The sequence below is a fragment of the Limulus polyphemus genome, unplaced genomic scaffold, assembly GCF_000517525.1.
Source record: "Limulus polyphemus unplaced genomic scaffold, Limulus_polyphemus-2.1.2 Scaffold351, whole genome shotgun sequence".
NCBI lineage: Eukaryota > Metazoa > Arthropoda > Merostomata > Xiphosura > Limulidae > Limulus > Limulus polyphemus.
Window position 1 is genome coordinate 587,583 of NW_013665961.1, and position 26,183 is coordinate 613,765.

Below are 26,183 nucleotides of genomic sequence, written 5' to 3' on the forward strand. Positions count from 1 at the left end.
GATCAACAAACTCCACGAAGCGAAAGGAAGATCTACTAGATATTAATTAAATTATAAATATATCAATTCATGTGAATATGATTTTACTTAATAAATAATAATTATCTTTATTATATTGTGTATTTCAAGAGTAATTGTTAATAATAGACTAAGAAACTTTTGATGCTCAGGTATTATTTATCCCTGAATTTTAAACATGCTTTATCTAATAAAGTATAACGTTTTTCAAACAATTTACCAGATCAAAAATAAAACAAACAACTATTACTCACGTTGTCAACTCACATGCACTCGATGATGCAAATATGCTGTAACAAGTAAAACAAAAATGGTATTAATCCCAATTGTACTCAAACATTATAAGGTATGCAAAATTTTTAATGATAGATTATGTTTTTCAGTCTAATTAATATGAATTTCATTGTAGTATGAAACATAAAATTATCAATTTTCACATGCTGAAGTTTAGATGCAAGAAACAGTGCTTATTTTCACAAAGAAACAAAACCATCAGAGCAATGGTTCTCAGCCTTTTTTCATTCATGGAACCCTTCATAAGCCAAAGTACCCCCCATACTCAAATATGTATCTGTAAAAACTGATTCTACAATATATAAAATCAGTACTAACATTAGTAACATTAATAAGATTTTCAATAAAACATTATGTTTCATTTACTCAGATATAGTATTATCAATTCTTTCTTTTTTCTTTTAAATATAATATGAAAACTCAATTTTTACGATTGTGATCTCCCCTTTCAAATTCTCATAAACCCCTCAAGTTCCACAGACCACAGATTTAAGTTTCAATTTTGGTTTTTATGGCACTAGATATTAAATTTGAGAACTTGGGCCATTAAACAGAACATTCTAAATATTTTATTATTCTGTTTTACTATTCAAACAAATTACTAAACTGACTACATTCTTTAAAAATGAAATAAACTGAGAAAAGATCAAAGCACATTAACACAAAATTATTGATTCTCATCCAAGACAAATAAACAAATTAAATATAACATTATTTACATGTTATTAGGACGTAATGTGTAAAACATTTCTTAAAGCTTTTTTTTTTTTCTCTTAAGAGTAGAAATGGAAAACTCTTACTGTTTTTGACACAAGAATTTTGGTAAATCAAAAAAAGAAAGTCATTAAGGCTCACAAATGAAATGGCTATTCTTGATTTTTGTTTTTGAAATTTCATGAAAACCTACATTATCTGTTCCTAATTTTGAAGTGATAGATTAGAGGGAAGCCAGTTAGGCATCAGCATCCATTACAATTCTTGGGCTATTCTAATTCTATAGTGGGATTAGACATTCACTTATGATTCACCAATGGACCCATAGTGTGGGTAATGATTTTGAAGCAGCAGGAGAGAAAATGATGGAAAAACTCTTTCAGATGAAAAAAAAAAGAAAGGTAATGGGGATTTATGATCCATTTCAAATGTGTACGAATTACATATAAGAACTCAAAAGAAATCCTAGAAATTAAGTTTGCATACATATATATTATATGAATTTGATTTATCTTTCTTAAGAAATTAAATTTCAGCAAAGCGACATTTAAATCACATTAAAAGGTGAAAGAAAGTAAGCTTACTTTGTGCCTAAGCTACGAGCTTTCCTGTGACATGGAACAAACTTAGTTCCCATGTGTCCATGACCTGGCATTGATCCAGATGATCTAGCAATCATAACCCCTGGAACGTGAAGGCTTCTGTTACTCTCAGAGAAATTGAGGTCTTCACGAGAATGACTCAGGCTTGGATGAGTATCAGGTGGTTCCAATTTAAGTGAAGCTCTTTGATAACCAATAACACAACATGTAAACTTAACACTCAGCCGTGATTCAAAAGAAAACATTTCAATTTTTGCTATTATCACAAATGGAATTTCAAAAAACAAATAGCACAAATACAGAAATTAAATATATTGTACATGAAAAAACTCATAACCAATAACAGTTTTCTACATGAATACAGATAGTTAAATTATATATGTACTAGGTTTTAAGTGGATTCATGTATCTTTTATTCATAATTTCCTTGCTTTACATTCAAATTAGAATTAGATTTATTTTAAGTTCATTACTGTTAAGACTCAAACACAACTGCTACTAGCTACATCATTATTGATAAGGAAGTGAATTTTTCAAACTTGCCACTTTAAGAAAACATCCTATAGGAATCAAAGATGATGCAAATTTAACAAATTTATGAACTCACTCAACACAAGCTTGGTCAATTTGACTGATCACATGACCTCTTTCTACTCGTTTAAAGCCCTTAATAGATTTAATACTTCTAACTTTTAATATATTCATGAAATTTGGCAGTGTTTCAGTTAACATAAGTCTTTCACACACAGTAAATCTTATTTCTTAGTGAAGTATTTTTAATAAACTAAAATGAAGATTTGTCCATGAGTATATACATGAATATATTAAGTATTTGTTTTGAATAGTCTGCATGCAAATTAATTTTTATGTTAAGATTAAAAATACTTTTCTCCATCTCAAAGATCTAAAATTTCCATCGTGTAGTCCCTAAAACATCCTAAATACATTTCAAACGTTTTTTGTTCAGTAAAACTTTATAATTTCTCTATCCTATCTCTATACGGGATCAGTCAATTTAACTGACCTCTTAACTACTAAAAAAAACTAAATAAATCTAAATTACACTTTTTTTCTTTGTAGAAGGACTTCAAATTGTAACACGAAACTACATTCGTTTATCCTACGCAGTTTTAAGCTTGTAACAGTATGCATATATTTATAATTAAATTTTATTGTTTTATTGCCCTTTGAAACATGTCTAAACTACGATCTGCACAATTATAAGTTGTAAATCACTCGGGGAATGTGCAGCCCACATTATGCTATCAAATTACATTACCCATGAGCTATTATGAGCTGCTCGTTGTGTGAAACATTATTATTATTGTTTATTTTACCTAATCTAATCTTCACTAGCCTAAAAAGATCCCTATTTTACAATAATAAATAAAGAATAAAAACAAGAAATAAAGTACTTACCCAATCTTCTTTTTTCTTGATGTCAATGGCACTTAACCCTACTTTTTTTTTTTATACTAATGGTAGTAATGCAATAAATAATCTTTATTTAACTAAATAATGCACCAAAGAATATAGATTAATAACATGCAAAGAGTAGACAATTTCCCCTAACTCTCAAAATTTGTTTGGCCTTCTAACTATACAACAACAGCTGTTACAAGTTCATCTAAGCTAGTCGTTAACATTCCAGTGTGAACCAAGCCTGTACTACAAGTGAAATTATCTCTTATCTGTTCAGAACACAATGATATACAATACATCATTTGGTAGATGAAAACCTTGACTTTCTATTGGTCATAGGTAATATATGATTAAACGTTATAGTGAACTATTAACAAATCCTGAAAGACAGGAGGTGACAGGTGGGGTCTGATTTTCTATTTGATAGCTCTGTAACAAAACAAAATTGAAGGCTATACACATTATGGTTTGTCTGAGCAATGCCGATTTTAAAGCGAGTAATTTACATTTAATTTCTTAGTTACTGGAGAGGTGGTAGATAAAATAGAGACGAGAAGATACCTATAGAAAATGTCACGTGTCATAGTAGGGGAAATTCAGGATTTTTTAAATATTGCCTTATAAAATTAAGAACTTAAGACTTATATACTATTAAAATATGGATTATTAGCTAATATTTTATGCTATACTAATTGGTGTAATATAAACAAAAAGAAGTTTAATAAAACTTTGAATGTAAGACACTAAAACCTTGTGTCATGTGCAGTAAAGGATGCCCATGGCAATGGGGTTAATGCAATAAACATTACACAATATAATTTTATTACACAACAAATTTTTATTTTCAAGAATTGTTATCTTATAATTGCTAATACTTGAGTAAAACATAAGTAAAATCAAGCATCAAAAATGGGAAATTTACTTGTAATTGTCTTCTTCCATAAATCTTTGAAGTTCTTCTATGTATTGTACTGACATTAAGTAATTTTGGACATGTGACAAAACGGGTAACTGATCTGAAAAAAAAAAAAAAAAAAAGAAACGTTCACTAGACTATACTGCAACAGTATAAAAGAAGTGAAAAGCAATCTGTTCTGACCAAAGCATGAAACCTGAACTATCAAATCATATTAGCATTCTAAGACTAATAGTCTACTAGCTGAACCACCAGGGTCCAAAACCTGAAGCAGACAACCCTATATGTGAATCATGCCCAAGCAAACTAGAACAAAAGAACTTGAGCTCATGATACAAAACCTCATTTCGAGATCTTGTTAAACTAACTGGAATAAAAATTTGACAGAACAACAGTGTAATTTCAAATATATAGTTAGCTAAAATTTCTTTATAAAATTCTTTTTTGAAAGACAGATTTTAAGTATTAAAATAAGCTACTGTTATTAAAGTAACCTATAATGTAAAATAACAAACTACAGAACATAAATAAAACTTTTCATGAAACTGACTGACGTGTGGGTGTAATGACAAGAAAAATCTTCAAAAAAAACAGGAACATGCTTTCTAAAATAGCCATGAACATTAGTTACTTTTGCTATTTAGATTTTTAACTACATATTGTTTGGTTTTATTTTGCATTGTTTATTTTAACATGTACTTACTTATTTAAAATATGAGCACTGTTAAAACTATTTATTATCTAAAAGCATCTGAGATATTTAATTTGCTTTACTCACAATATGTCGATTGTTGAAAGTCTGCAATTATCCTAAGTATGTTGTTCATCTGCATATGACGCTGATGGTTTTCAAGTCCCCGAGACTCTGGGTGTGCAACATCGATGTATACTATATCTGTGAGGTATATACCTAAAACCAGAAGAAAACTATTTCTGTAAGTTGATAAACATGTACTGTTTAAACTTAACATTTTTCCAACTTTTATATAATGATTTATTATTTTACTAAGTAATCATAATAATAGCATGAACAGTCATTTCGTGATATAGTGCTCAATAAGTTTGCAATCCAGTATGTTACCGTTTGAGCACTATAATGCTACTTAGTAACTTTTAACACTATGACATTTGTCATTTGACCTGCAATAATATTAAAAATAAAAGTTGATAAAATAGGTCATTTGGCTCATCATGAAAACTATACAAACAGAAAAAATACACCTTTCACCCAGACTATTTAGCCAGGATTGGAAAACTGCTCTTCTGATTTCTTAAGGAAGCACCAAAAGCACAAAATGAAAGCCACAGCTATGAAACTGCTGGGGTGGGAATCTCGGAATTTTATGCTCTCTCAAAAAATTTTGAAATTTTAGATGTTCTGAGATGCATTCCTGATTAAGATTTAACAGCTTTCCATTGCTTCTTACAGTTGTTCATGTGTTTAATAAATGAAAAACAAAATCAAGAATTCTGTATATGTAGATCTTTTATTTCTCTAGAATTAGAATTTTGTAGTTTTTACATATACATTCTACCAATTTTCAGCATTTATGTAAATAACTCTGAACTAAATTATTAGACTTTACTTAAGCACTTTGCTCTCATCGAGTTCCTTGTTTCTAATAATTTACTTAATTTGAAATTAAAACTGAATTATGCATCCACTTTTCAGTTTCTAGAGGTGTTCTTCATCAATAAAAAACAAACACTATATAACCAGTCTTAAGTAATTTATGTAATAATCCAGCCATGTAACATTTGTCAGATTAAAAAAATAGAATAAAATAAACTAAAACTAAAATAAGTGACAAGTTTTAATATAAACTGCACATAAAAAAATTGTAAGTGAGCAGAGGATAACATTGTTTAAATAAGAAATATTAGAAAAAAAAAGATACTTTATTTCCAAACTTGTACTATTTAATCAATTATACTTCTGATAATAGAATAGTGTTAGGATTTTTGTGTTTGCATACACTACATTTTTGAGTATACACTACTTTAGGGGTTTTCTGAGAATAAGACTGTATAACAGTATTTCAACCACAATGTGACCCATATCCATTGCCAACGATGCATTTCGTTTAGTAACAAAGCTCATCAGGCCAATTTGGATATAACACACACATTAGCAATTGGAACACTATTTATATAAGTAATTTGTTAGAATAACAATTGTTATGGTGTGAACACATTTGCTTGTGAAGCATGATTATAATCAATTAAATTTGCCATAAGACAATAGTATTAGGCTTATTGTGTTTTTAAACACTACATCCTTTATTTATCCTCTTAGTGTTTTTCCAAGAAAAAAAGAGTATAAACAGTATTACAACCCCACTGATTTTACCATATCCATAACAGTTATTCCAACAAAAACATTACATAAATAGCATTCAATCAACTACTGTATTTGTTGTATCCTAATAAGCCTGTGAGCTCTAGTATTGAGCAAAACAAGTAATCACTACTGGATATGTTTGGCAAAGCATGGATAAGACAATATAATATACTCTTTTTCTTGTAAAAACCCTAAGAGGTTGAATAAAGAACACAGTATTTCAAAATACAACACAATAAGCATAATACTATTGTCTTATGACAAATATAATTGGTTATAATCATGCTTCACAGGCAAAGAGCATTCACAAAATAACAACAGCCATTTTCTTTAAGATTTCCAATAAACAAATAAATAAATCTAATAGAAAATGTAAACAGTTTATTCCAAAAATAAAAGTTTCCTTTACAGGTTTATCAAAGATTGTTTATAATTCTTGTAGGGTGAAACAAATATTTAAGACAAAAATGACAGTATTTAAACTAGTTTACCAACCACTTTCGTAATACAATTTAAAATTGATCTTAATTTCCGTGAAATAGCTTGTACAGATCTACAATATTGTATAATGACCAGTGTTTAATTTTTGATGATGTATTGTTTTAATTACCAACTTAAATAGTGAGTTTTGTCAACTCTATCCATAATTATCTTATGATTTAAATGTATAAGCTAAAAAACAATCAGAATAAGCAAAAAAAAAAGTAAGAGTAGATAAACCAAGAAAAACAAATATATAAATATTTCCTTTCATAAATGTGTGTATATTACTTCTGCACTTCTACCTTTATATATAGTTTTAACAGCATTAACTCATTCAACATTTAACTAATATATATATATTTTTTATAGTATTTGTTATGGGTTTCCACTTACCTAGATAGGGAATGCAAGGAAGCTTAAAGTTCGACACATGTTCCCGAAATTTTTCAAAGTTATTTCTTTCAGAAAAAATTTCTGCTAATTTTTCAAAAGTAGCTTTATCTCTTTTGGAAACTTGCTAGAAAATACACGTGAAGATAAAATTAGATTTTAACTAAGCCAAGTTTTTCAATAAACTGCATATTATTACTAAGTTATCAAGCAATATACCATTTTACTCATGAGGAAACTGAATTAAACAGTATTCACTTATTTCAGAAATCTAACACAATTCAATTTGGGGAGCTTAACAAAATTAAATGATTTAGTGAAAAAAAAATGTGTACAAAAGTTTGGATAGTTTTAAAGGAATTTACAAAATTGACTGAAGCCTCAACATAAGATAAAACAGTACAAGTTAGAATTAGAAATTCAAAATAACGTGATAATGTCAACATTTTTAAATCAAACTAAAATCTATCATCCAAAGGTTGATTGACAAGACTGATATAACATGACTATCAAAAGACACTTACAATAAAATCGAATACAACAAAGGAGGGTAATAATGAATCATCATAAATTTTTATCAGTTTACAAAAGGTTTACACATGAAGTCATGAAAGTTGAAAAATATACTATTCAAAATATGTTTAATTTTTTTTTTTTTTAAATAACTTGAATGTTAGGTATATTTTATTTAACATTTAGGAAAGGCTTTTATCTTTCTTCCACAAAGATAAAATTGGATTCTTTATTTTCCGATACATTTTCTAAAATTACACCTTTCCATTTTGATTTGGTAACAGGATTTTAAACCAATTCATTTCTCTACTGTGCTACATAACACAAAGAATACCTTTTAATTCCAGTTTCTATACTACGCTTATGCCAAAATTTATATTTTAAACAAGATTTTTTTGATAGATTTTTAGACAGGCATTAACAAACACAAATAATCTTATTATCTTCTACAATCAACTTCAACTAAGTACTTGCGAGATACTTATTCACTAAATTTAGAACCTTAAAAGCCAGTTATTGTTTAAAAATCACTTAGTGTAATGTAATGCTACCCATAAAACATGTAAAAAAAACCTTCAAAGACTGGTTTAACTTACTGCCCATGTTCTACTTAGCCTGAAGATTGAAGCACTCTGGAGGGCAGAAATGATGGCAAACTCTGAATGTAGGTTATTCAACTCATGAAGTCTTTTGGCAATCTTAATAAAGTGTACAACCGTTTCTCCCCGTTGTTTCGCTGTCTGGCCATTTAGAATTTCTTTTACAGCCCAAAAACTAACCTACAGTAGGAAACCTCACATTGCACATCATAAATTCATCAAAAATTTAAAAGGCAAAATATGCCCATTTAAATAGACTTTTCTAGGAAAATGTTTATAGTTGGTGACTAAACTAAATCAGATCTTTCTAGAACAAATATAAACATTTGTACACTATTCCATAGGTCTGAAATCAAATAACCACTAATTAACATTCATAACAAACAAAAAAAATTAAATAACAAAAAGCAGTTTCACATGTGTAACTGAAATTAATATTTTCCTACACTGAAAATATATTTCCAATAGATATTCACCTTCACTATTTGACTGCCATCTAGTCCACACATTTTTTGCTCACCACTAGCCTCAAAACTCCCACCTGATTCCACCTGTATACCATGTGGTTCAGTTGTATTAAAGCATGCAAATTGGCAGTCCTCCACCAATAGAAGTGTAATACACCCTCCTATCACAGTTGACTCCCTCTATGCAGTTGAACCCAATCTTCACTTCGAGATTAGACACGAAAAACACCAGAAATGGGGAAGATGGATGGGATTGTGAACAGAGGTAGGTATCTATCAGAAATATATTTTCATTGTAGGAAAATTCTAGTTTCTGATACAATTACTTACCTCCCTCACAATTACAGCTGGAATCCCACCTTGAGCAGGTGAAGGAACCAGTGTAAAATTATCTAAATGAGCACCCTTTAAAAGCATCTGAAGAGCACCCATGAAATGTGCCACCTGTATGAAAAGGAAACATGACTGCGGGAGAACACATCACATCTGAATCAGGTATACTCTTTACTCAAGTGGAGCCAACTAGTGTTGTCACAATCAAAGGGAGGAACAAGTTATCCATCCCAAATCCAAAATGAAGAGGAATGTATGTAGAGTGGCTAGGACACATTGGACAGTACTTGGGAGGTCAGCTCCAGTCCAAACCAATGTCACCAGGAAGAACTCAACCGGCCCTTGGTAGGAGGAGGGTCCCCAAACATTCACTTTAAGTGTAGGAACCAAAAGGGAAGAGGAGCCTCTGTTTCGAGAACCTAAAAGCTACATGTGTGCAAATCCAACACAACTTGAAACAATAGACTCTGTGAATGTACATCTGGACAATGTCAGGAAGGTGGAAGTGAATATGGAGGGTCAATTCCAGTCCAAAATATTTGGCATTGGAGATGTAACATCTAGTCCATAGTAGAAGGAAGTTCCAAACCCACTCACATGTGAGGACTTTTGTTCACCCCAAGAACTGACATCCAGGCAGCAGTGGGAGAGAGGGTTCCCAACCAGAAGGGCAATCTGCAGAATAGATGAAAAAATCCAATCCAGACTGGTGACACCTGGAATAAAACACCAGACCTGCAATAGGAGGATAGTCACTTCTGCTACACAGGTAGAACATCACTGCTCTACTCTGGACTGAGTGGAATTGTACACACTCGGGAGAATTCCTCCATGATCTACCACCCTGCAGTAGGTGGGAGGCATGGCATACTAACCCCCACATGTAATTGTTCTGCAAAACGTTCAGCATGGGCCGCAACATAAGCACTAGGAATTGCAGTTAATAAGCAAGGGGAGGGATCAATTGACACGAGTGGCAAATATAAAACAATATACCTGTGATACGAAGTCTAAAAATGGTAAATGAGGTCTAGGTTCTTCAACACATTGAGAATGTGCCTGTACAGTAAAGGGATGGAGGGGGAGCTGTCTAAGTCTGCACCATCCTGATCAAAGTCCACAGGCAATGGCAGAATTACTTGTAGGTTGGGAGATTTTTCGTCGTGCATGAAAAAAGCCACCTCTCAATGAACTATAGCCAACACTTTTTCCACCGATAATGCCACACCAGCAGCGTAGTTATGGGCTGTTAAATGTCGGTAAAATCAGTAGCCATTGTAGTGATAAAAGTAAATTGTGAATTCATAAATATTGACTGACCACTGGTAAACGAGTGAGAAACAGAATTCACAATTAAAAATAAATCCAACTTGATAATGGATTATAAACAATACTTTGAAATGTGGAAATCAGTAACTCATTATTTTCAAAATTCACCAAAGAAAAAAAAAAAGTCTAAAATCAAGCACTAGGACTTAACACTGTTGTGCCAAATTGAGAAGTGAAGATTGGGTTCAACTGCATAGTGGGAGTCAGTTGTGCTAGGAAGGTGTGTTTCAATCTCATTGGTGGAGGGTTGTTGCATGCTAGTTTGCATAGTTAAACACAACTGAACCACATGGTATACATGTGGGAGTTCAAGACTAGTGGCGACTGAAAATTTGCACACTATAGGGCAGTAAAATGAGAATACCTGTAATCGTGAAAGGTGGTAAGTAATCGTATTGGAAAAATAAGTTATTAACCTTTATCACACTTTATTTCATCTCCGATACATTTGCAAGTGTAAACAAACATTTCATAAAATTGGTTAGTTACTAGGAACTTTCACACAATTCTTAGAGGGTGAGAACATTCCATTAGTACTGAATAAAGATTAATTGATGGTTGCAGTTATTTCATTACTATGGTTCCTTCAATTCTCTTATGTTTATGATGTTCACTACTTAAGATTTGAATGTTTTATAAATATGCATTAGGATGGGATTTTTTAAATGTTTATAAACTTACAAAGAGCCTTTCAAGGCATTATGGGATAGTTCTTTGTAACTAACAGTTTCTATATACTGTTGATTTTCAAACTTAAAAATGCTTCACTTGGAGATTGAACATACAGCGATATGATATTAATAAATTAGTTTTCAGTTATTCATTTGAAGCTATTTTGGTGTTTCTTAAATAATTAGTGGGTTTTTCATATCACCTAAAAAGCAGAAGCAGGTACAAAAGTTTTAAGTATAAAATGGTTTAAAATCAGTAAAAGATAATTCACAGAAAACCACTATAAGTGTAAATATGAACAGTCTTATTAATTCCCACAAAGTATCACAAACACAAATGCAACGAGTTAAAATATTTTCAGCTACAACTACATTGTAATTTCATTTGTAAATACCATCAAAATTTATCTTTAGAACTAAGATTAAGCCATTTGATTAATTAATCACAGTATCTTTTAAAGTATTTTGCTAATATTTTATGCCATTCAATAAGTTTATTATTATTAGGTTTATTTCCATTACCTGTGTTGCATATAGATAAAAATAAAACATGAGTAAAGTCACCTTTTCTTATTTCTCATTTGAAAACGTTTTCTTACTGTAAAGTACTTCATGGCAAAGAAACAAAGTATATTTACTCAAATCATATATGTTTTGTGTTTTGTTTATTTAATTTATTGCTGGTACTTTCCAATTACTTTGTGGTCAGTTTGAGGCATTTTGTGTTAATTAATAGGACCCAATGTGACTGTTGCTGATGTGTTGTATAACAAACCAAGTGAAAATACAATGTAGTAACATCTAATGGGATTTCCAAAGATTTATGTAAATGTTAATATTCTTTGAATCTTTACAAATAATTTTCATTATGAAACACACAGATGATATACAGAATTATACTAGTCTCAAGTGCTCCCCCCTTTATTTTTTTCACAATGACAGAAAACTTACATGATTGAATCTTCTTGTTAGACCAACAACATTGGGTGCTATAGTGAGTTTGTCCTTCCTGTTCCAGCCACAACTGCTAAGCTCCTGTCCAAATGCATGGCAAAAATGCCACAAGTACATATTATAACATTATCTTAAGCTTTACATGGCTATTTTTTACTTGCTCAAAGGTAACTAATGCTCAAGAATTCCTATATTTAATTCAACAATACAATATTTGGCTTTCAATTAGGTTTTCTACTACGTTTGTCAAAAACAATCATTCAAAAAAATTTCTGATGACATTATCTTTAAACTGAATTCTCATAATTTGTCTAACCAATTTCTTTTTGTTAGAGTTTTATCACCATATGCTTTAGGAAAATTGGATTGCTTTTCTATATGCATTACCAAACCAGGATTTTTTAGTAAATTTAACTATATTTTGACATTAAGAACAAATTTTGATAGATGTTTTATTTTTACTTTTCTTTGCTTAGTTAAGCATACAAGTAATTCTATTGTTAAATAAGAACAAATTAGAGTAACTTTTAATTTTGTATTCTTATAGTCAGTTTTAATCACCCACTTTTAAATAAGTGCTGTTGTAGGTTTATATGATAATAACCGAGTTAGAAAAGTTTTTGTTTAAATATGGCAGCATAAACAATGTTAAGATATTTTCAACATAAAAGTTAACAAGATCTAAATTGACATTTCGTAGTTTAAACGATACTTCATGATTTCATATTAAGTACATACCTCTGGCTGAATAGCTTTAAACACAGGAAGATCTAGCAGTGTCAATTGACTCTACATTGAGAAAATATAAATGTAAGTAATATATTTTAATGTATATGATGACATTAACTCACAACTTTACATTAATGAGTAAATAGTGCAAATTATTATAAATGAACATAAATTTTCAACATTTAATATTATCTTTTAGATTCTTATCAATAGTTGTTATCTGTGGTAAGTTTGTTAACCAAGTAACTGATATTCCAATCATGGAGCTGTACAAGAATGACAAATTAGTTGCCTACTATCCACTATGTTTTACTAATCCTTTGTATACTGAAATGTTTTTTTTGTTTTGTTTATGTTTTGAAAAAACACTAATACCATCACAAGTTTTTATGTTGGAATGACATTAAATTGATTATTGATACTTATTAAATAACATATTGCATTCACAATGTTACAAGTCCCCCCCCTTAAGTTTATTTTTTTAATCTTTCAAAGTACATTCAAATTCTTTTCCTTGCACATGTAATACTAACAGAATTATAAAATGATGTCTTTGCTATAATGAGATTATGATTTTTCCAGTTTTTTTTCTTCATATGTTTATGACATTATTCACGTAATCCGTTTTATTTTATAAATTATTTGCTTGACTAATAGCTGTTGCTTTAATACCTTAAAAATGCTAGTTTTTCTTTTCTGTTTCTTTACCTTTATCCTCTAAAACATGCATGCTCTTTCCAGATATATTAAAGATTCCAAGATTCTGGCTCTATTATACACAAATACTATAAAATGTTTTTCCCAATATGTTCTACCAACTTAATGTTCAAGTCTTTACAACAGCTCTAGTTGATTAATATGTTTTTGAAGAAATTTAGATATTTACAGAAGAATTTGTGTCTCCAATTGCTTATCTATTTGTACACATAAAGTTACTTAAATAAAAAGAAAACTCAGTACTACATTTAGCAAATTTCCAAACAGAAAAACTTTTAATATTTATTTCAGCAAACATAAGTCTAATCAAATGGGTGATAGTAAAAGGAAGATTTAAGAAAACAAACATCAAACTTTACATATTTTGTAAAACTTTGATATGAGCAGGATGTTCTTATACTAATTTCAATAAGTAACATGGTTTTTGGTTTGTAACAGAAAACTTAATCTAAATATTTACATGTTCAATGAGCACAAGAAAAATTAAATGCTTTATCATGGTTCAACAAAACTTACAGCAAAATCTTCTGGTGCAACTCGTAGAACATCAAATACAACAGCATCATAGCTTTTTGTGCTATGTGACCATCTGCTGTCAGTGGTATCTGAACTCTAGATAACCAACAAACTATACTTAGAACAGTATTAGATATTTGGTCTTACTAAGAGCTACTGAAAACAATGAAAAATTTATTAAAGTCTGAAATTTTAAATGATTAACTACAAAGATCTTCTATTAATAATATCTAAAAAATACCTCAATGTAAGAGAATTTTTTTTCCACACTAAACTAAAAGTAATTCATTTCTGAAAAAACAAAAAACATTGAAAACAATAAATGTAAAACAAAAGACTAACTTCTAAACTTCTAATGTTTCAAAATTAGGAATTTATCACCAAGTTTGTATGTTCTAATATCTGCAGAACTCTTTTCTATCTATCTAAACATTATGTGTTAGGAAAGTGATAGTAGCCATATATATGATTTTTTTTTAAATTTATGCAGCAAAATGTGCAACATAGTATTTCAATTAATGTTCAAATAACTCAATACAGTTCAGTGCTATGAAAATAAATAACTTTTCAACAAAATGTGATTTAAAAACAACACAATATTGTCCTCTAATGAACTATATAAAAATCTCACTCAAAAACAAAACAGATGTTGCCATAATTTTGTGAATACAAGTGCATTGCTTGGATCCAGGGTTTTTACTCTTTTAATTGTTATAAAAACAAGTTAACTAAAGCTGTGTTCTTAACATTCTTTTAGATCTGTTGGTTTTCCAATATTTTGCTAGCTTTTGGCATTTAAAGAATACTCTTTTAATTCTAATTTTTTTATGCATGTACTTATATAAATCCTAAAAAAAATATATTATCTTCAATTAATGCATCTGTTCATAATCATCTGAAAAGAAAATACAATTTCAATAAAAAATTATAGTTTTAAGTATGTTAGATTTTTTAAAGAATACACACAATATTTTAGTAGCACATACAACCACCACATATGCACATTCTTGTTCTATTTTAAAAGTAATTAAAAAAATTATGTTAACTACATTTCTCTACTTCCTTTTGTGAGTCTACAAGCATAAACACTCGAACTTAACGTGTGTGTGCATGTGTGTGTTTATACACAGAGATCAAGTGAAATTGCTTTTCAGTTGGTTTTTGACCATTGTAAGATGTGAAATGACTGGATGACAAGGCTTTGGAAACATCATGTAACTATTTGAATATACACTGTCATTGTTGAAATTACAATTTTATACGTAATTCCTGGTATTTGTATAATATATTTCATTTTGTATGGGATTTATTACATTTTTCATATACATTCTGAACATATATACAAAACTAAAAATATGTGGTTAATTTAAGTCTTATTTAGAATGCATTTCAATAATAATTGGCCTCATAATCACCATGGATGAAGCCTTATTAACAGCTACTCATAAGGAATAGCTATGGTTAAGTCAAGATACATCAATAAGACAAATCATACATTCCAATCACATGACTAAAACCTTTAGCTCCATCTTGACACTTTGCAACCAAACATTCTTACTGACAACTTTGTACTGTATTTGCACTTACCACATACCTGTTTAATTTTTCACTGCCAAAAGCAATAGGACACAATGATGTTACACTATATCAAACAATTAAGAGAACAGTGTTTAAAGCCCTGGGAAATTTATTAATGACATGAAGGGACTTGTCATTTTTGATGTTCTTAAATGTGAAGGATACAAGTTATTTGAACAATGTATGACAGAAATAAAACTAATCCCATCCATAAATTTGCCAAACAAAAACTAACCATTTGTTCAAGTTTATTTGTTAAAGTTTAAATGACACAAACTAATGATCACATTAGTAAACAAAAGCTATTTGTATCTAAAATTTTAGATCCACATTTCTACCATTACCAAACATATACGATACGTAAAATTGTAATAAAATTGGCCAGCAATTATAATATTTATTGAAATTTGAAGACAAAAAAAAAAAACTATCGCCTTGAACTGACAAAATTCTTAGAGATTTATAAGTTAATATTCTTCTTAGATAACTTAATGCTCCTTCTCACATGACTTTCGATAAAGAGTTCTAAAGTAATCTGCAAATTGTAATAAATGCTACTAAGTACTAATACTATTACTAACGATGGCATTAGTCTTACCTCCTCTATACGCAAAGCTGCAAGGCTGCCGGGCGCAAATTCTGCTGCCATTTCACAGTACTTCATCTTACTCTTACTTCTAGAATCGACCTGATATAGTTCATGCTTTATTATTCATGGTAATTTGTGACATGTCTGAAAAAAAAATTAGTTGTAAAATGAAAGCAGAAATCTTCACATGACAACAGGAAAACACGAGCTCACTATACTACTCATGTAAATACATTTTAAAAAAACAGCTCTTATTGCAGATGTCTTCAGCAGCGCCACTAGGTGTCTCAATAACCATTGCAAAAATATATAAAAAGAAAACATTTATTTTGATTTAAATATCTAAAGGAAAGAGATTGTAACACGACAAAATCTCCCAACTTAACGATAAGTATGATGTTGAATTTTACTACTGCGTACTTAAAGGAAATATCTCGTACTTTTCTGTTCTTTAAGATCAAATATTAGGTATGCCAACTTCAGCATATTAATTGGCGAATGCAGATAGGGTTCAAAGGGTTTGTCGAAACCCCTAATTACCCTACAGAATTCATTGTGCCATATGATTTTATAAAAAATACGGGCTAAATCAATAAAAAATGGCAGTACTTATGGACTGGTCAAACCAAATTTTAACTATACTTATATATTACTATGACAGAAATTAAATGGAGCATATTCTCGGGCATTTATACAAAAAAGATAAATTATAAATTTGACATTTTTTCGAAAGTCATTTAACTTTTCGGTTTTGAATAGATGTGCGAGTTACGTGGGAATTGTTTTTTTTTTGTTTTGTTTTTTAATATACACAAGTTACTTTGGTTTTTACTTAACACTCAGGCTGACAAAGGCCTATGTTAACATCAAGTTGTTCAACAATAATTAAAACATTTTGGGATAACTTTATGTAAAATCTGACAGCTACAGCGACATATAATCTACATTCTAAACCAAACAAAGAAAAAATAAGGAAAATATTTTATTTATATTATATAAAAGTCAAAGTTTGTTCAATGCTACCTTTCTATTTTATTAGTTGAGTGAAAAACTTTTGATTTTGCTTGGTACAAAGTTTAATGTATAATAAATTATATTTGTCACAAGACAAATCCTTTATGGATTTTCACGAATTACAAGAGTGTATAATAGTATTTCAACCACACTACATGATTTTGATGTAATTACTACTAATTCTTATATCCGTTGACTCGAGCTGCCTTTGTGATAAGCCTATATACAAGTCAAAACTAACAACACAATATGATTCTCTCACTATTCAAATGGAAGTATTTAGATCACTGTTGTATACGCTTTACATCAATAGCAATCGTATCCCATCTCTTACAAGTTACACCCATTCTTTACAATATCCTGATAACATTGCTATTTGGAGTGTGAACGCAACCATTTTCATGCTGCAAACAGAGTGCAAACAACTATTGTGATTTGCAATATCCTAACGACATTGCAGAGTTTGGAGTGTGGTATTCAACCCTTTACATGCTGCCGGCAGAGTATAAGCAATTCTGATGGGGAAAAAAATATCCTGGTGAAAATTTGTATGGAGTGTCCAACGCAACACTCTTCATGCTTAAAGCATATTGTAAACAACTTTAAGTAAAGGTACAGCAAACCGAATTATTTTAAATCCTGGAAACACCCATTTATACTTTATTCTAAACATTTCTAAGACCAAAATTAAATGTAATAATGTTCTATCAATATTTGTTCGCATTGATAAATTTTTGAGCAATATTTTATTTTGTAAATTGACTTGGAGCTCATATTCACAAGACTCTCACTGAAATTAAAACAATGATACAATATATTCTTGGCGTAGATAAAAGCCTGTACCTCCTCTTCTATTATTGTTATACATATTTCTGTAAAGCTATCATTTGACCATATCCGAATTATAGATATATGTAACATGTTCTACGTCACATGTCATCAAGATCATCAAAATATTTTAAATACTGCTTTTAAACTTCTTAATCATAACGCTGTTGTTTATTTAGACAAAATTCCAAACCTCCCAGCTATTATCAATCGTCCCCTTCTTGTAAATTGTAAAAAAAAAAAAATCAAGCATGAGTCCTTTAATGCGCGATTATATTCGAGATAACAAAAAAAATTTCCTTCATGAAGAAAATACTGCAAATTTCCATATAGTGCTCTTCATCTATTTATTCTCCGAGGTTCCTTAAAATGTTTTTTCTGGTTGAGCAACTTTATAGTTTCGTATTTCCTTTTCTTTGTTTTGCTTGTTGTATTTACATGCGAATTCTGTTTCCTGTCGACATTTCAACAAGTTGTTCTTATATTTTCTTTCTTACTTTTGTTCAAGTATTTCACATATTATAGTGGATGAAGGAGAGCATTTAGTCTCTGATTTCCCCTTGTTTAACAGCTAAATATTGCGATTTCAAAATACTTATTACAACCAGTTCCAGGTATATTATTTAGATTTATTGTCTTTGTATAAAGCTGCTAACTTTATTTTTCTGAAGAATAGTGAAGTTGATTGCAGTAGCAATGTTGTATTGTTCAAAACTCATATTGACATCAGCGGAGACGTACATACTTTTAATCAATACAGCCATCTAATCCTCTTACATGATTATCGCCAGTGGCGCTGCAAGCTTATTAGAGTTAACTCTTGAGATATATTCATTATATCAGCTACAGAAGTCTAAAGCGATGCTTAGGAACAGTTGGCATCTTTGTTTAGATACACAGATCGGGTTTCAGCAGTGAAAAAATATAAACAGAAATAAATCAAGCAAACATATCAAATACAGAACGGCTCTAATACAATGCCAGTTAGCGACACCTTTCTTTAAGAATACTAAAATTATTGGAAAAACAGACTCGTCTAAAATTATTTTGTATTAAAGACATTCTTTAAAGAATTATGAAAAATATCGTGATGAATATTCTATAAATCCAGGTTTATTTTAAACCTAAATGCTTGGTAATATTTAAATATCTGTACAAAAAAAAAGGATTATTTTCTGAAGTGAACCCACGTGTTTTTCAAGTATCTTACTAATTTTCAGAAAAACAGTTAACTACTACAAAGAAACGTGAGAAGAGACACAGAGAAACAGAAATGACACAAGGATCAGTAGTAGAGATTATGGAACCATCTAGTTGATATTTAAAATGGTTCTATTATAGGTTGTGCATATAGAAATGTGTGTATAAATATAAATGGTGAATTAACTGATCAGTATTGAATTATAGTGCCTTTGGACCGTTGAACGATTGGTTAATCACGATTCGTGACAGATGAATTTGCACAAGATCTATCCGATTCTAAGAATCCACTCTGGATAACAGACTAATCTCAGGTTAAATATCTACACATGATGTACAATAAACAATCTCGAAAGCCACGTGAACGTCAGAATAGTAGAAGGTTACGTCTTAACATATTACAAATAACTCCATTTGATTAATTGTTTTGGTATATATAAGCTAGTTGTTCAGATAGATAAACAGTCGTGGTTGAATGTGTTCAACAGTACATAATATCTCTTTATATATTAATTTACGATATTTGAGATATAAAATATCATATTTGCATAACATTCTACATTCTATTGGAGTGTTATTACTTGGTAGGGAAGTTGTATACTTTTACATAAAGGAAACTCGCACCCATACATGGTCAGAATCACGGTACTGCCTATACTTACGAAGTTCTAACCATTCTGTAGGCAATGCTACATATTAATAGTTCCACCTGGTGTACTACACACGATTACAATTAAATAATAAGCCGAATTACGCGTACCATGGTCGTCGTGAAAAATCAGTACTGCAACTGAAATAGAACCACTAATTAAACCAAGTCACCTAATAACAAGTACAAGAAGCCAGGGAACATGCGACAGGCAAGTACAAATTGAGATGAAATACAAAAGGAAGTGAAGGTGGAGGTCAATAATAGACTTATATCCCCCCACCAGTTGTTGTTGTGTTCAGGAAAAATACTGACACTCGAAAGAAAAGCCGCAAAGCTCTTGATGTGATGAGAAGTAGCCTGAAGGATTACAGAAGTATTTAAAGTCTGTTACAATAACGCCCCCCCCCCATTTTCTTTACCATTACTTAAGTTATTGCAAGAATGGCGTTTGGAAATGGATATGATAATCCATTTAAAAGTGTTATATTAATACTATCAGCTACACAAATACTATAACTAGATATTATTCCGCATTGGCTTTGTAGGAATAAAAGAGTATTTTATATAACAATGCGTCATTGAAAAATACACTAAAATATATGTATCTTAAGCGTTGATTAGATGGTTCTAGCATTTTTCTACGAATCCTGGTGGCTCAGTGGTAAGTTTGAGGGTTTACAATGCGTAAAATTGGGGTTCGATGCATGCTGTGGGCATAATACAGGTAGCCCATGTGTAGTTTTGTTCTTAACAAACAAACATTTTTCTACACATTAATAGTGACATGAAAAGCTTATTTGGTTCTTTTTATAAAGATATTATGTTATCTATAGTACCATATCAATTTACGTACATGTGGATAATATTGACATTTATAGAACCTTATTGACCTGACTAGACAACCATAGATTCTATTTTTCATAGTATGGTACAGAAGCATTAAACTTCATAACAGAACGATTTTGTGTTTTGTTGTTTTCCAAACTGGATGAGCCTCAAGTGTGGCAATCCTGGGAAAACGGATTAAAGCACATTGTTAGATGTACTAGTTTGTAGCTTTCGTACGTAAAATGGGAGATGTACGTTTACTTATAGCAAAGTCACATCGGGCTATCTGCTGTTTCCACCGAGGTGAATCGAACCCCTGATTTTAGCGATGTAAATCCGAAGACTAACCGTTGTCCCACTGGAGGACAAAATGGGAGTTATACAAGTTTCAAAAACAAAAAGCAAATGAAACGAACGTCGCCACTCAGAAACCACACAAAATAAAATATAACTCAGGTTTTTCAATCTGAATATATAAAGATGGCGAAAAATCGACGTTAATTGATTAAAGAGGGGAAGACCCGGTTTCAAATCAACTTCGTCGTGCTTGCAATTATGAAATAAACAAACTTAAGCAACCATTTCCTTTTCTATTGAGAGCTAAAATGAGACCATGTAAAAAATCAGATGCTTTTATAACGGTAATCACTTTATTGAACGTCAAGTACATATATTTGAACTTCTAACATTTGCAAACACCACCTTTGCAAAAAAATGAAACAGCACATATTGTTAATGTGAAAGTAAAACAGCATGTAAGCTTACTTAGGAGTAGACACTATTATTTTGAAATTGGGACGTAGTCCAAAACTTCCTGATCCGGGAAAGACACTAACACACGTGTCGTTTATTTGGTGTTTTGTGAAACCACAACTTCCACTATTCTCTAAACTTGTGTCGGAAACACTTATAGTAACTTCTCGTTTAAGACATTTCCTGCCAGAGTTTTAGCCCCCCATCCCCCAGTTTATACTAGACAGCAATATATTCTCGGCCGTGAGCCAAAATACCTCAAAAACTATTCAGGAAATCGCGTTCTAATTTTATCCATTGCTATTTGTCAATGGAGTAATAGAAATGGGCACTTTTCCAGAATTATGAAAACCTCATTCACCATAAACAAAAATAGAAGTGATAAGAAAAGAATGTTTTATTTTCAACTGCAAACATATAAATTATTGTGGTCTGAATTGAAAATGCGTAGACACATCTATTAAACGCCTTTGTAGCCTCTTAAGTTGTTAGGACACACGAAGCCGTGGATGATAGTATATTGCCAGTTTTTGGCAACCATCCTGAGTACGTCTGTAGTCATTATCAAGTGCACCGGAGTAACGGTTCGCTAGCTTTAACCAATCAGGAACACTCAGGATCATCCGCAAATTATTTTTATATTAAATTAATTAAGCTTGTTGCATCTGTATTAGTAGAACAGAAACCGATACCTTGTGTCACACAATAATAATAGGAGGAACTTGTCAACTGGAATTATAATAACTTCCTTTCGAACTGAACTGCCGCTAGTTCGATTGAATTTCGAGGTCGAGATACGTCTACGTCTATATCCTTTATTTAGATATTAGCCAGAGCTGGGCGAGTGGTTTTCGAATACCATAGTGCTCTAATACTAACTGGACTGTAGGAATTAAACGTTTCTTTTTCATTAGATACATTAAAACCTGTTTCTTAATAATGATAAGAGTTTAAGCATCCGTAAAACATAATAACAAGATCAAATGAACAAGTTTGTTCTTTTGAAATAATACCTTGAAGTATTTAGTATCTTTAACATCTTATGTGACGCCTGTAGTCTAAACGGCTACGTCAGAGATTCCAAAATTCCGGTATATACATCTTTAATTCTTCACTTCTGATCAGAGAGAGAGAAAGTAACCAATCAAATACAGCTAGATTTAACTACTCATAACTGAAAGTGTGAAGCATGTTCATTGTATTTACCGATTCAAACCTTCGACCTTCCGATTCGTAGCCCATCATGCTAACTACCAGACTACACCAGACACGTGACATATTGAGAAAATAAGAAAAACCACGGGAAACATCCGAAAATACAATTATGAACAAAGGCACATTATAGAAGGCTCTGACACTAAAAAGATTGTTCACGGAGAATCATTGATATATACATGTATATATATATATATTTCGTTCTATTTCGTGACTTTAACGAAACATTCGTGAATTCTATCAGTGATACCGCATTACAGAAAATTTGTGCTCTTGATAAACGAGTAAAACCGAAACGTTGAGCAAAAATTAAAAACATTTAGTTTGCCACTGAAATATGTTTCTGTGTCAACCTAGTTAAATCATGACATTTCTCAAACTCAGTACAGCACGACACGAAAACAAAATCCACATTTACATGGCCGACATTCGAGGTAAAACTTAAAAGTTAGTAAACGCGGTATGAAAAATCATCTCATTAATTCAAATGTGAAAATTTTGGATTAGAAAACCTAATGCGAGCTTTCAAATTCTAATAAGTTATGAGTGAAAATGAAGAAGAATATATAACAATATGTCAATCGCATTATATCTGTTACATTCAGTGCTGACGAAGTCTTATGCCCAATATCAGGACAGGCGGTTGACGTAAAACATCAAGTTATTTGTGTTACCTAGGTGATTCTACAAAAGCACCTGCAGGAAAGTTAACTGGTTGAGTCGACCACGAAGTAAGTTATAATTCTTGTCGTTGTGTCTGAAGAAGGTCGGGTGGAAACGTGACACGGCCCAAATTGTGAATGCTTGAAACGAGTCTTCAAAGCATAAGAACTTGTTGAATGACAATCCATACTGCATTACCCCATAATAATAATAATATAAAAAAAATCAGGTTTCCTGCTTCTGATTAGCTGGGTCTTTAAATGGCAATTTGTTTGTTCGCATGTTCTCAAAACCTACCCCCATGAATATAACTAAACATATTCATGAAATCCTATATTAACTCACGTTTGCTTGAACAGTTTCTTTATACAGCAGATTCATGAAGAAAAAATGATGTTGCTGTTCGTTTACTTTATTGTTAATTATTATTATTTATCGCCATAAGTATTAGTTGTTTTTTTTGGGGGGTATTTATCTTACGTTTTGCTACCTGGGTCTCTAGTTAAACAGTAAAATCTGGGGGAGAGGGTATTTATCTTACGTTCTGCTACCTGGGTCTCTAGTTAAACAGTAAAATCTGGGGGAGGGAGTATTTATCTTACGTTCTGCTACCTGGGTCTCTAGTTCAACAGTAAAATCTGGGGGAGGGGGTATTTATCTTACGTTCTGCTACCTGGGTCTCTAGTTAAACAGTAAAATGTGTTGTAATATTTTTTCTCGGATGTAAAGGTACTCAAATTGTTGGAGTCATCTGATTGGCTTACATTGGTCGCATAATATTGTCGGGAATGGTTGTATGAAGATTTTGTGTTCTGTAAATAATTTATACTTATTAATTTTTTCTTTAATGTTATTTTGATTATCAGTATTGGTTATAATGTTTCAAGTATATATATGCGCTCACACACATATATACACGTGTGTGTGTGTGTGTGTGTGTGTGTGTGTGTGTGTGTGTTATTTATTTATCTATTCATTATTTTTAATTTATTATCGTTATATATATTTCATTACAAGGATATTTGTTTGTATTGTTAGTTTAGTAATTAAACTTAGAAGTGACGCAAATCTCCTCAACTGGCTGAATTTCGTATGATATACTGGGATTACGCCCGAAAATGTCTAACAGCGAGAATACGCAACCGATGAAAAAATGCATTCCAATCATTTTACGTAAGAATGCAAGAAGAGCATATTGAATTAGCAATATTCACTGATGAGTTGATTTTTAGTTCTGATTTATGCAAGTCAGGGCCGGCCCCAGGCAAAATTGTGGCCTCTGCGAACTTTGTACTCGGCGCCCCTGCTCCTGTAAAATTGATGAGAACTGCAAATTGCAACGTTGATTTTGGCGCACTGTGTGGGGGCACACGTCGCCCACCTCAAGGGCCGGCCCTCATGCAAGTTAAGTAAATATAAATCATTTTGAGGAGACAGTACACGAAACCGCAAAACCTACAAACCTCCATGTATTCAATCTGACGCATATAAATTAAAATAATAATAATAATAATGAGAATGTTCTCCAAAAATAGGCTTTGCCATTACTTCAAAACTGGTTCTCTGTCATTATGTTGAAGAAACAAATAACCTTACTCAAACAAAAGCACCCAAGATTCAATACATATTACGGGTGACATAGATGCTTTTAATGTTGTTTTAAGACTTGAATAATGTATAGGTTTTGGTATGGCCTTGGTGGATAATTGATTCATTTAACAAATAAAATAATTAGTGAGATTAACAGGATAATGGTTTACATCTTGATCTGGAGGAGTTGGCATGCGCTGACGTTGTAAAGAAAAATATATATTCGATTATATGTATGAAGTTGTGCAGGTTACTACACAAGTATATTGAATCCAATCAATGCTTTGATTATAGATCGCAAAGGTGCTTTGGTATAAGGCGTTAAGTGCACGTGATTATGACAGATAATGTTAGAATTACAGTTTTACGAGAAAAAAGCTAACGTTCTAATATAAATTGTATTTCACTAAAGATAGACAAAAACTAGTTTTAAAATTTTTGAATTATTTTACACTAGATGTCTGTTGAAACAATTCAACGGTGATTTTCTTTTAAACAGTGATGAAAAACATAAAATGTACAGCTAACCTTATCCCATGAAACACAGCGTATATGCAAAATGACTGTCTAGTGGGCCGTTTATAAATGTCTCGTGTCATTACATGCGTTATTTGAACAAGGAAAATTGCACTGTGTTTGTTTTTAGCAAAGACGACCGATTACAATACTTGCGTTTGCTTTTTTAAGCAAAGCAGATTGACTGCGATGCATTTTTGGCGAAAATGGTTTGGTTTCGATGCAATAGGTTCATCCAGCACAATAGAGCTTTAAGCTCGCTAAGTAGCTACAGGGATTTTTTCCATTGGATGCCAACGTTCCTTGTAATTTTACTGAGCGCAAAAAAAGACCGATTCCGAAATTAGTACTTTTTGACAGTTGTCATTTCTATAAGAAGTGTCAAAGATGAAATATTCGATTTATTCGACATGGTACAATAAAATCATACATGTACATAATACCTACACGAAAAATAAATAAATATAAACTGAACAATAATAAACTATACTCAAACACGTTCCTCTCTTTATGCGTTTTTACCGTTCATGTTCCTATCTTTAAATACCTCTTTCAATCAGTCGACGGAAGAAGTTCTGTTTTTTCATAAAACCTCTTCAAAAAGAAACATTTTTGCTTTTAATAATTTTTTTATCAGATCGACTGTTCAACACATACGAAGACTGACGGATCGATGTTTATATCGATATGAAATTTTAGTAATTGCAAAAAATAATTTTCCGGTAATGTAATCTCGAAAAGAAGCATTT

General features: G+C 31.2%; 1 protein-coding gene across 1 annotated transcript in view; it reads right to left on the reverse strand.

Moving 5' to 3' along the window:
• LOC106457616 (ras-specific guanine nucleotide-releasing factor RalGPS2-like) overlaps positions 1–26,183 on the reverse strand; it is a 59,842-nt gene that overhangs the window by 17,381 nt on the left and 16,278 nt on the right. Inside the window, exons 2-11 of the mRNA XM_013917053.2 lie at positions 16,185–16,319; positions 14,009–14,104; positions 12,785–12,835; positions 12,044–12,127; positions 8,290–8,472; positions 7,184–7,307; positions 4,745–4,876; positions 3,973–4,066; positions 1,611–1,811; positions 273–308 (exon numbers count right to left, since the gene is read on the reverse strand). Of these exons, the coding sequence (XP_013772507.2) occupies positions 273–308; positions 1,611–1,811; positions 3,973–4,066; positions 4,745–4,876; positions 7,184–7,307; positions 8,290–8,472; positions 12,044–12,127; positions 12,785–12,835; positions 14,009–14,104; positions 16,185–16,250 (1,067 nt within the window). The 5' untranslated portion in view covers positions 16,251–16,319. The remainder of the gene's footprint in view (positions 1–272; positions 309–1,610; positions 1,812–3,972; positions 4,067–4,744; positions 4,877–7,183; positions 7,308–8,289; positions 8,473–12,043; positions 12,128–12,784; positions 12,836–14,008; positions 14,105–16,184; positions 16,320–26,183) is intronic.